The sequence below is a fragment of the Tiliqua scincoides genome, chromosome 5, assembly GCF_035046505.1.
Source record: "Tiliqua scincoides isolate rTilSci1 chromosome 5, rTilSci1.hap2, whole genome shotgun sequence".
Lineage (NCBI taxonomy): Eukaryota > Metazoa > Chordata > Lepidosauria > Squamata > Scincidae > Tiliqua > Tiliqua scincoides.
Genome location: NC_089825.1, coordinates 6166463 through 6179193, shown reverse-complemented (window position 1 = coordinate 6179193; position 12731 = coordinate 6166463). Strand labels below are relative to the sequence as shown.

Below are 12731 nucleotides of genomic sequence, written 5' to 3'. Positions count from 1 at the left end.
TTTTTTTCCAATTTCTAAGAAATTTAGCCTCAGATAATGAAGACAGGGAACAAAATGTTGCTACTGCTTATGGAGGGGGCATAGGATCTTTCCATTGTACTCAGGATAAGAGAGATGCCCTCTATTTCATTGAGTCAGTCTTTTTTGTACTTCTACAGATATCATCAAAGCAGGAACAAATATTGAGAATGTGTAGAAGCCCCTTGGAGCTAAGATTTCACTGTTAACTCAAAGGCTCCTTAAAGACTGCTTCTGACAGAACCCAGAAGAGATGGGTGTGTGATAACAGGATGAACACAGTGCCCAATAACAAAGTAATCTAAAGAGTAGTGGGGGTTAGTGGAGGGAACACCATATATTGTTAAGAAAATATCATAACCTAAAAAACACATTGTCTAATAATCAAGAGAATTCTACACCAGTCTGCTGCTAGTTCTCTTTCTTTAAAGAATGCTTATAATAAAGCTCGAGTGAGTGAGCTGGGCCTGCAGTGATATCAGTTGGAATAATGTTATCTATAGGAAGATATTTAATGGTCAGTATCAACCCTCAGGTGACAGCCTGGGCAAACCAAGCATGTTCATGGAGATGTTGAACCTAAGGGAGCCATAGCCTTAATCTAAAGCAAGAAGGATGATGCATTTGCAAGTCACTGTACAAGATTGTTACTGCCAAATGAATTTGGGGCAGGGAGTGGCTGTTTGCATTACTCCTAATCCTAGGTGGCTGCTGAAAAATGAATATACAGTAAAGATGTTGTGGCAATAGTTTATGGGTTATATCCAAATCAAATGATTCCTAAATGCCTTTGGAATGAATGGGACTTGCATTACTGACAACAAACTTTTCCATTGATTAAAATGGTGCTTAATTGGATTCACTTTGTTTGGGTACAATGCAGTAGCTAGAGGGGGGTGCAAAGCAGTAAGTTCTGTACGGAGCCTCACTGCAGCATGCTAGTGGCCCCCTTCCCCTTCAGAGACAGGCGAATGCCTCCATTTTGCTCCCCATACCTGGAATGACTTTGAAGGGGAGGGGCCGCTTGCACCCTGCGGTGAGGCTCCTTGCAGAACGTAGTGCTTTATACCCCCCTCTAGCTATGCCACTGGCACAACCCAATGTGTGTGGTTCACTTTGAAATGTTGATAATTACTCTGTGTTCACGTGCTTTAAAAATACTAGAATTATTGTTACCTGATTGCAATTTAGCTCAGGGCAGACTGACAGATGAATTCGTCTGTACAATGCATAATTAACCCATGGTGATAATCACCTACACTGCATGTTTTGATGACTCCTAGCATACTGGGGTCTTGCAGTGAAACTAACTGGCAATAGATTCAGGACGGACAAAAGACATCTTCAAACAATGCATAATTAGCATATGCCCTTCATTGCTTCAAAATGTGGTGACAGCTACTAGTTTAGATGGCTTACTAATGGGATTGGACAAATGGATGGAGGAAAGGGCTATGCATAGCTATGAGTCCCGATGGCTGTGTGAAACCTCTGTGTTCAGAGGCAGCATATCTTTGGATTCCAGTTGCTGGAAGGAGCAACATCAAGAGAGAGCTTTTTATTCTATTAATTTATGTAGATGTTTGTATCCTGCTTTTCAACTTCCTAAGAGGCCTTCAGTCTGGTTCACATTTGGCTAACTGTGAGGAGCAAGGTGTACACTTGGCTTTTAAAGGCACAAATACTAGTCTTCATGCCATGAAAGTGAGTTTCCCTGAGGCAGCTGGTGAGCCACTGGTGGGAAAAAGATGCGGGACTTGACTGATGGACCTTTGGTCTGATCCACCAGGGCTCTTAAAAGTAGGGTTAGATTGTTCATAGGGTGTAGGTTTATAGGAGATTGCTACCGCCATCATGGCATGGAGAACCTGGCTGGCCACTGTTGGAGACAGAGCACTGGACTAGATAGATGAATCTTTAGTCTTGACCTGACAAAGATATTCTTATGGTGCTGTTTGTAGCAACAGTATACAATCATATTTGTGTTCAGGCATCTTTTCCAGAATTTTGAAGCATACTCAGGAAGGAAAGGGTTACTGTAGTACAGAAAGAATTTTCATGGCTGCTGTTTTAATGCATCTGACAATATTGTTGCCTCTGATGCAAACAGAACTGTGCAGGGTTGGATAATGTGTGCTTGCAGCTAAGTCTTGATGGAATTTGATTTCTATTGACTGTATCCTGCAGAAATCTTGGGAAATTGCCATCTCGGAGGCAGAGCTCACTGTGACAAAAGCCCAGTGATCACCACTAATTTTGTTTACCATCGCACATTGCATTGTCCACTCACTAGAGGGCACTGACTTCATGAGACCTCGATACATTTCTTTCCTTTCTTCCTTTCAACCAGTTTCTGTTGGAAACAAAGCAAGCGTCCTCCATTAAAGAAGGAAGACATTTAAGATGTCTTTTTCCACCTGCCTTTCAGGTCACCCTCTCTGATAAAGACAGAAGGGTTAATGGATATTGTGCACACTATTGCTAAATGCCAATAATAATTTATCTTCGAGAGCTGACAGGCAGAGTGTTGCTCTCAGTTGCCAACTGTATCAGAAAAGCTGGGTGAAAATGAATTTTCCTTCCAAGGTCAGACTGGTGAGATTTTGGTGGCTTTTCACCTCTTTCAGAAGTGTATAGCATCACTTGCTTTTATGATTCATCTGGGCTTTTATATTACTAAACTTTCAGCCCAATCCTAACTAGTTTTCCAGTGCCAATGCTACCCTGCCAACAGGCTGCATACTGCATTCTGGGGGGGGGGGGGGCAATCACAGAGGCCTCCTGAAGGTAAGGGAATGGGGCTGCACTGCAGATGCATTGGTGCTGAAAAGTTGGTTAGGATTGGGCTGTTAATTCTTTTAGTTCTCGTAGTTTTTTAGTTAATTCCAGAAAAGTAATGCCAGTTGTGTGCCACATAGAAACCACACATTTTATGGTCCCAGAATACATTCTGTAAATTAAACAACTCTGTTTAATTACTATTGATTTTACTTTTTTTTTCATTTCGATCACATACTCTCAGAGAGAGGCAGCCCAGTCGTATTGGTTGCCCTGCTAGAGGATTGCATGTTCTGCCAGTACTGGCTGGTGCAAAACATCTGTAAAGCGTGCTTCAGCAGCACGCAGTGTAGCGTTGCCAGCAGTTGCATAACTAGAGGGGGTGCAAAGCACTAAGTTTTGCAGGGAGACTCACCGTGGTATGCAAGTAGCCCCCCCCTTTGGAGCCATTCTGGGTGGGCGGAGCAAAATCTGGGCATTTGCCTCCGTTTTGCTCCTCCCACCCAGAATCGCTCCAAGGGGAGTTGCTGCTTGCACGCTATGGTGCGTCTCCCTGCAAAACTTAGTGCTTTGCACCCCCTCTAGCTATGCCATTGACTGCCAGAGTGCCATCAGGACGCGTGTCACTAGATTGCTGGCCATCTGCCAGGACAGGTAAGACAGCAGGGGGAGGGGGAGGGTGAAACGGGGGCAATGAGGGGGAGGAACAGGGCAGGGAGGCTGTGGGAGGGGTTGAATCAGGCAGTGATGCGGCACATTGGATTCTATCTCTTTCAATAGCAGCCTGGCACAGGGTCTCTGAGGAGACCCACTGTGGAGCAGTAGGTATTAATACTACTACTACTACTAATAATAATAATACAGTATTTATATACCGCTTTTCAACGGAAAGTTCACAAAGCGGTTTACAGAAGAAAAAATCAAATAACTAATGGCTCCCTGTCCCAAAAGAGCTCACAATCTAAAAAGATGCAGAAGAACACCAGCAGACAGCCACTGGAAAAGACACTGCTGGGGTGAGGTGGGCCAGTTACTTTCCACCTGCTAAATAAAAGAGGAGCACCTGCTTGAAAAAGTGCCTCTTAACCAGTTAAGGAAGTTAAATTTGTTTCCGTTCTGAAGCCCCCTGCCTACTGGATATAGCACATGCTTTTTTGGCATGGCAGTACCAGAGGTAGGGAAGAGGAGAAGATTGGGGTGCTAGTTTTTTTATTGGTTGTGTTAATAGCAACTAAGGTTGTCATTGATAGGATTGAAAGCTGTGACTGAGTAATGAAACTTAGAGCCCAATCCTGATGTCTGCAGCACAGCTCCACACTGCGGACCTCAGTCGGGGCTCGGTGCCGGGCTCCTGCCGGAGCTAGCCCAGCTCCGTCTGTCGCTGGGCTAGCGCATGGCAGTCGCCTGGGTTCTGCGGCTTGGTGGTCTACCGGACCGCTGGGCTGCGGAATGGGAGTCGGGGGTGTGGTCGGAGGCCTGGGGGAGGCGTGTCGGGAGGAGGGAGCGAGGTGGAACCACGGAGCCGAGCTCCGCAAGATCCAAGGCACTCCTGCAGGGCTGCGTGCCCTACAAGAGCTCCTTTAGTGCCAACCTTTTGGTTGTCGCTAAAGTGATAGCCCCATTGCGGGGCTGCTTCCCTTACTCAGGGGAAGAAGACAAATGTCCTCTTCTCCCGAGGAGCCTCCTGCGGTAGTGCGGGAGGCGCAGGATCCAGCAGCAGCCCTCCACAGAGCCGCTGGACCTGGGTGCTGCGGGCAGCTCAGGATTGTGCTGCCCATTGGTAAGACTGCAAGTTAAAGGCACATGTGTGTATAAATACTGTTTTTGTTCTGGATTACCTAATAGAAAATGTGAAATAGAAGTGTTAAGGTGGCAATTCTTTCTACAAGTTACTTCAGTATCTCAAAAAGAGGTTTCTGGGTTTAAATTTTGGTTACATGCAGATTGACCCTGAATGTTGTACCATCCTTTTACCAGCATTTTAATTGCACTTGAGCACCTTACACAGGAAGGGAAAATTGGTGACCATTCAATGGTTATTGCAGTCTTCTGGTCCAGGAATGCCTGCTTCAGCATGACAGCCCACCCCATTCTCAAATACTAGTCAAGCTAAACATCTGTAATACTTCCACAGGATGTTCGTGTTTGATCTTGTCAGGACTCCCAGGGATGATAGTTCAAGATTGTACAACAACCAAGTTTGTGTGTGTGTGTGTTTAACTTCTGTTTCCAGGAGAGGTCAAAGAGCAAGGGCAATGGAATTCAACTGCTTGAGTGTTTTCTGGCCCTCAGCTGTATAAAGATATTGTCTTGTTGAATTAGGGAATTCAGTCACTACTCTGGCTGGGAGAAAGTTAAATCTGACTTGCCCCAGATACCTGTGGCAGTAGGGAATCTGGAGACGCAATTACACTTAACCTTTGTTCCATGTATGCTACCAATAATTGGCAGTGGCAGCGATAAGCAGGCACAGTGCCGTTTTCAAGCATTGTAATTATTTGCTTTGCAAACCTGTCTGCCAAAAGCGATTGGTTTTTCCCCTCTCTCCATTGATTTTGCTAAGTTGTTGTACCTGTTTTAATTGGGAATGCTGCACAATAAAAGGACTGTAGTGTGTTCAAAGCAGGTACTAAAGTTGGCATGCATTAGTTACAGCCAATAGTAGCAGCCCTCACCGATAGTGCCTCAGACCAAATAGCAATTTCTTGGCCACAGCATCACCTTTTAAAAGGGTCTGTAGGCCTGTAAAATACTATTTTGGGTTGACTGGGGATTACACTATGTTGAATAATGTAGAGGGATTCCCTCTACCTTATTCAACATAGTCTAAGGCAGTGGTTCTCACACATTTAACACCGGGACCCACTTTTTAGAATGAGAACCTTTCAGGACCAACCAGAAGTGATGTCATGAACGGAAGTGACATCATCAAGCAGGAAAATTTTTTAATAATTCTAGACTGCAGTCCTACCTACACTTACCCAGAAGTAAGTCCCATTTACTGTCATTGTTAAGAGCATGCACACAGTAGCCTGTTAAAAGTACAGATCTGTAACATTTCCCCAAATGCAGTCATGTACCATGGTAGCAACAAGTCTAATATATTAAAAATAAAATATTGAAATGAATGGGGACCCACCTGAAATTGACTTGTGACCCACCTAGTGGGTCCCGACCCACAGTTTGAGAAACACTGGTCTAAGGACATCTCCATGAAATAATTGCATATTCTTCCCCGTTTTCCTTGGCAACATTCCCCACCCTTTCCTCTGCTGTATCTGTATTGCCTAGTTTTGTTTGTGAGGTTCTTGTGGCAGGGACCTGCCCTCTCTTGTGTTGTAACATGCCAAGCACTTTGATGGCACTATAGAAATAATTATTATTCAGACAGCCCAATGGTTGAGCAGAAATTTGAGCCAGCTGGCTGACACTCTTGGCCACTACAAGACATTAGAAGACTCTCTTCTCCCTTCACATTCTCCCTAGCTGGACTGCAGTGTTGCATATCCCTCCTTCCAGGGTCTTACATATCTCTCCTTCCACAATCTTGCCCTGTGAAGGAGGAGAGTGTTGGCCAGGTACTTGCATCTTTCCTTCCTGCTGTCTACCTTACTTTCCAAAGTCTTAAAAACTACAACTGCATTGTATAATCTTAAACTGGTTTAACTGTCATGGCGTCCCCCTCCAAAGAGTTGTGGAAGTTGTAATTTCTTTGAGTTAGCCAGAGAGTATGTTATAGACCAGGGGTGTCCAAAGTTTTTGGCAGGAGGGCCACATCGTCTCTCTGACACTGTGTCGGGGGCCGGGGGAGAAAAGAATTAATTTACATTTAAAATTTGAATAACTTTATATAAGTTTACATAAACAAATATATTAAAGATGAACTTATATGAATGAATGAAGGTCTTGCAATAGCTCAAGGCCTATAAAGGGCCTTGCACAAAGCAAGGCCATTTCCTTTGCTGCTGCTACTGCATCACAGACGTAAAACAACAAGCAGTGGAGGGAGCCCCCATCCCACAGCTCATGCAAGAGGTCAAACAGTCGCCCTCACGCTGAGAGCAGTTGCATTGGGCCAGTGTGGGCTCCAACAAATCTCCGGAGGGCCAGAGGCTCATTGGAGACTGGGGGCTCCCTGAGGGCCTCATTGAGAGGCCTCGAGGGCCACAAGTGGCCCCAGGGCCAGGGTTTGGGCACCCCTGTTATAGACTGTGGGAGCAGAAACCATATACCATGCAACTGTCAACCTAAAAGGCTTGGTTTGACAAAGCCACTCAAGTGGAGATGGAATAGGAGATTGGCTGCAAAATAGGGGTTTGTTTCAGTGACTCCCTAGAGTTCAGTAAGGGCACATTTTCTGAAGTATTTTGGAAGGTTCAAATGTGCCAGATCAGCAGATCCAGTGCCTTCAATCCACATGGCAACCATGCCGTTCCCCTGCACTGTAGATGAGGAGATTGTGAATGATAATTGCAAAAGGACATGTCCCATAAAACATAGTGCAATATTGCACTTCTAACAGCTTTTAATCTCAGCAAGTCAGCAAATACTGTAGAAAGATTGCTGCTGTTCTCTGGCCAGGATGCCTTCTTGCAGCTTCAAACAGGGACTCTTGAAAAGATCATTCTCTGCATGTGGGTAGAGTGTTGCAAATCAAAGAAGACATGAGCACGTGGATAATCTTTAGATGCTTTCTGTTCAGCTACCAGGAGGGCATATGTTCTCGGCATTTCTTAGACAAGTTAGAGAAATGTGTGTCAGATCTAAATAATGGAGATTGATGTGCAAGTTCTGAGTAACATAGTTACATCAGAGCAAAAGAACATAAGAACTCTGCTGAATCAGGTCAAAGGGGACCCATCTAGTTTAGCATCCTGTTTCCCACAGCTGCCTCTGGGAGAGAAAGGCATAGTAGAAGATCCACTAGGTGGCAGTCAGACATCAGCTATCTAGCATGTCACTATTTTCTGGTCCTAGAAGATGAAGATAGTCTTTTCTTTCAAATCTATACAGATATGGCTTATTATCATGCTGATTTTTTTCAGCTTGCTTGGGCTGAGCACTAATGTAGAACAATGCACATTACTTGTCTGAAGACGACACTGTAATAAAACAAAAATGTATGCTGCAATGAAGTTCACATGGTGGAAGTAAGACTCTTCTTGTTCCTGTGTTTGTCAGTAGGATAATAGTGAGATTCTTTTCTGAGTAAGATGTTGCTACTTGCCTTCTAAAGAAGGAAATTATGCCATAGCTTGGAAAATGGAAACCTTAATACTTAATCCTTAACCACCTTTGGCCTACTCCAGAGGCAGAGATTTCAAATTTTTTGAAAGTACCATATTTTCCAAATGCCACCTTTTACGGGTAGTGCTTTTCAAGCATCACTGGAGCCAACAGCTACACACAGGAGTGGGCAGCTTGTCTCTTGGTTGGGGTCTTCTTTCTCCAACCATGTGTTTCTTTGAAGGACCAAGTAATTGTGCAGCTGCATTTTGCCCAATGGTGCACCATCACCCAGTGGCATTACTAGGGGTGTGTGGGCCTTACTGGGTGACATGCACAAGGGGGGGTGACACCACTACTGGCCTTTTTTTTTAATCTTGGTATTTCTGAATAACACCATCATATTATATATCAATCGATGCGTAATTTCATGCAGAATGCAATCTCTATTCTATCAAGAAATATAGCCAGAAAATCAGCAGAGGCAGGGCACTGGTTCTGGTTAGCTTCTGGTTAGCACAAATCTAGTGGACTAATCGCCCATCAGAAGAAAAAGGTGTTCAGAGGTTGTCAAAGTCTCACATGTTCACACCAGCTGCACTTCCGATAGCGGAAGGACACACAAGGCATACGAACTGATCTTAGTAGACAGGCAGACTCAGGGGGAGGGAAATGGTCCTCTAGGAATGTCCCAGGCCTAAATCCAGTTAAGCCAGATCGGGCTTCCTCTTTTGCTACTCTTGAAAGGAGTGTAGTGTAGCCTTCCAGCTGCCTTGTGTAGATCTCTCATTTGCACAAATGCATGTTTCATATTTGCAGTGTGGAGTCGCAGCCACACAGAAGCACTTTGGAGCAGCAACTGCATTTGTGTTAAGGCTGGAACTACTTCCAAATATGAACAACATGTTCCAGTGTGCCTCAGCCAGTGGCTCTGATAATAGGAATTCCATCATATGGGGTAACAGCTTGGTCTTCTAGAAATATGTATTGCATATTTTGGCTGTATTGGCTGTAAGTCTTTAAGACAGTCAGCCTGCTTTTTATGCAAAGATTAGGTTCTGGACAGCCCAATCCTAACCTGCACTGGAACAGGCAGGCCGACTGGTCTGCACTGTATCCAGTGCAGGGTTGGAGGTGGCTGTGGCACAATTCAGGGCAAGGGGATATTTTTCCCCTTACCCCGAGCACTGCCCTAGCCACCACAACAGGGTACTTGGATCTGTGTCAGCTAAATTGCTGGCGCTGATCTGAACAGCCCAGTATTAGGCCTGCTCGAGAGTAGGGTTAGCATCTGGCCTAAGTTTCAGAGGCTAATCACCCCCTCCCAGTCCCAGCCCACCCATTGGTCCACCTGCTACCCATCCTCCCCTACCCTGGAATGCCCATGAAGTGCCCTCCCTCATGCCGGCAGCCCACTACTGGCACAAACTTACCCTTCCCAGGGCTTGCTCCAGCACAGGAAGGCTGGCTCCCGCAGTGGCACAAACATACTTTATGGCACATTCACAACACCCAGAAGTGCAACACGCCAGTTTAAGTGCAACTCTGGATTGCACTGTAAGTCATCGCCTAAGGGAAAATGGGGTATAGACATGACCCCTTATCTGTGTTGGTTCCATGCCCTCTGTTAGGCTCAGCTCAGCAGCTGAAAACATGTGACTTGCGGATTCACAGAGAAACTGGAAGTGACATTTTTAATGCCTTATAAGACATTTATAATAATAATAATAAATAATAATAATAATAATACAGGTATTTCTATACCGCCTTTCTTGGTCAGATTTCTCCTTATTCAAGGCGGTTCACATAGGCAGGCAATTTAAATCCCCGTAGGGATTTTTACAATTTGAAAGAAGGTTTCTATCTTTCAAGAAACCACAACATTCAGATGTTTCTTTCTTGATCTAGTCACACATTCTGGCCTCCATCCTCCCACGCTCAGAGCAGATGGAATAGCTCGGCTCAGCTTGTCAGCTGCTTCAAGGTTGCACGGTGCCGGTGGCCTCGAACTGGCGACCTTCGGATGGTATCTTCAAGCAAATAGAGGCTCAACCCTCTAGACCAGACCTCCTTCCCTATCTGCCTTATATGCCTTATCTGGTTTTTGTATCCAGTTTCTAATGCCTTTAATGATCCACGGATAACTGAACCTGAAGATACAGGATTCATGGATATGGAGGCTCCCCTGTTTGCTCAAAGCTACCTTAAATCTGCAAAATATTTACTTTAAAAACTAAAATCCTTTAATAGAAACATGATAATTTTATTGACTGAGGGGTCAGCAGCTTCATTCTTGCACTCACTCCAGTGCATATACTTAGTCAATGGGATGGCCTACACTATTCAAACTATTGTTACTCTTTTTTTTGTTTATTTCCCCGACATGCATGCTTAAATTTGTACAAATAAAGTGTGCATAAGATGTGGGCTGGTTGTTACTGATCTTTAAATACCCTTGTTTAAGTAATCTGCTGTAACTGGCGTTACAATGAAAATCTGTGTGTGCCACAAATAAAAATAATTGTGTGTCTTCAGTAAATATTTTTCTGTTCTTACAATCACAGTAAATTTAACAGCTCTCTCTTTTGTTGAGTTTAATGGCAAATCAGTTGTATAGGGTACAAGACAGAGCTTGCAATCAGTGTTCTGGGACAATCTTCAGGGAAAAGTCAAACATCAGTGAAATTTTACACAGCAACAGCCTAAACCACTACAGTCTTGATGAAATGTATACAGTGCAATATAAACCAGTTTAGTTTTAACCTGGTTTAATTGACATGGTTTCCTTAAACTGATTTGAATAGTTTTCTAAAAGGGTTGCGAATGATCGAACCATTTAACATGTCCGGGTGGGAAGACCATGGTAGTGTCAAAGAATTAAAATCCATGTTGTTAAAAATGTCCAAGGTTTCATTCTGTAACTTTTTCAAAACTTCATCAGGTAATGAACCTAGATAGAACACATTGCTCTAAAGCAGGGGTCTCCAAACCCCGGCCCGGGGGCCAGATGTGGCCCGCAGTAAGCCTCTATCCGGTCCACAGCCAGGCTTTTGTCCCCTGAAAGCCTCTGGCCCACTCAGAGCTGTGCTCTGGCCCAGAGCTGTGCTCTGGTTGTGCCTGGAGGGTGTTCTGAGGACCAGAGAGGTAGAATGAATGAGTCCATTCACTCATTCATTCACTCATGTAAGTTTCATCTCTAATTTATTTATTTAAATTTTATATTTAAATATTTATTTCCAGCCCTCAACACCATGCCAGATATTTGATGCGGCCCTCTGGCCAAAAAGCTTGGAGACCCCTGCTCTAAGGATTGAGAATGCTTTATAATCAAAATATGTAAGTCTCCTGAGCTGAAATCCAATGTTCACTTGCCTGGGGGTAAGCTCCAATGCATATAGTGGAGTTTATTTCTGAGTAAACATGCTTAGGAGTGGAGAACAGTATTCCCAGCATTCTCTGGCAGAGGAAATGGGTACATGGCTTAAAGTGTAAACATGCTCTTTCCAGAAGATTGTGCTCCCTTACACAACCCTTCTGCAAAACCTATTCTTGTCTCTGTCAAACCATGAAGATTATGAAGTGACATGACAGCAGTTGTGCTGCTTTAAAAAAATTCCTGTTTCTTGAATTCATCCTTTTGTGAACAGGGGCATTATCAATTATTAGTTTGAGTCTAATATGACAGGTATGCATAAGAGAATTACAATTTGTCTGATACTGGGGGAGAGGAATCTTTAATATGGTGTGTGGATGATCTCTTTGGCAGTTGCACATTACATAGAAAATATTTGTTCTTAATGTGGGAGGATTATGGCCTAGTTTCAGATGAGTTTGAGTGATAGAATCTCTCTGCTCTGCTGATAGGTAATTGGAAAAGACGACGTTGCTGTGCCTTCACATCTGTACAAAGTGATCCTCGCTCGACAAAATGAAATGTCCACAGATCCCTTGGCACTTGGGGCCTTTGTGGTACCCAACAAACCTATTGGATTTGACCGCCAGCTGCTGGAATTCCAGGTTGACATTGAAGACCTGGAGAAAATGTCAGGCCTCGTTTTCTTCCCGCAGGTGAATAAAGCCCAAGACGTTAGAAATATCTGTGAGGTTGACACTTGCAAGCTGATGGGCTTTGAGGAGTTCACTTTGTATATCACCACTCGGAAGCTACAGAGTGCTCGGACGGTTGAAAGATTGAGGAAGATCATGTCAGAGTTGCAGGAAAAAGGAATCGAGCCTGATGAGTATCTCTTGAAAGTTTACAAAAGAAAGGAAGAGGAATTGGGAATACAAAAGCCAATGGAAACTAGAGAAGGGAGAGCTGGCTGAGGTCCACTTTTCAAAACTGTGTTTGGAGTGCGTGTTTCCAGTAAGAAACTGTTGTATAGGTAGGCTGCTGGTAGTGATAAGACTGACAAAATCTTGGACAAGCCTTCCCGTGGCTTTGCTCTCTTTGGTGAAAGTGGGATACTTCTCTGTAAGAAATGAAAACCATTACCTTGGCTCAGGACAGTAATGGGACTTGTGGTAACTTGTTTGTACTCTTTTCTGAATTGTCCATCAGATGTTGGGATTATCCAGAATCCTTCTAGGAATACTATAAACATAGGAAGTGGTTGCCCTGGGAATGTAAGCAGCTCTTGCTTTGATATCACTTCCCCTTTTCTAACACGATACTTTAGAAGTGACATTATTTTGGAATACAGCAAGTT

General features: G+C 44.0%; 1 protein-coding gene across 1 annotated transcript in view; it reads left to right on the top strand.

Annotated features, from left to right (window-relative positions):
- The window catches only part of EXOG (exo/endonuclease G), a 31890-nt gene extending 19365 nt beyond the window's left edge, over nucleotides 1-12525 (top strand). Inside the window, exon 6 of the mRNA XM_066628675.1 lies at nucleotides 11887-12525. Within this exon, the coding sequence (XP_066484772.1) occupies nucleotides 11887-12348 (462 nt within the window). The 3' untranslated portion in view covers nucleotides 12349-12525. The remainder of the gene's footprint in view (nucleotides 1-11886) is intronic.
- Nucleotides 12526-12731: the final 206 nt, after the last annotated feature.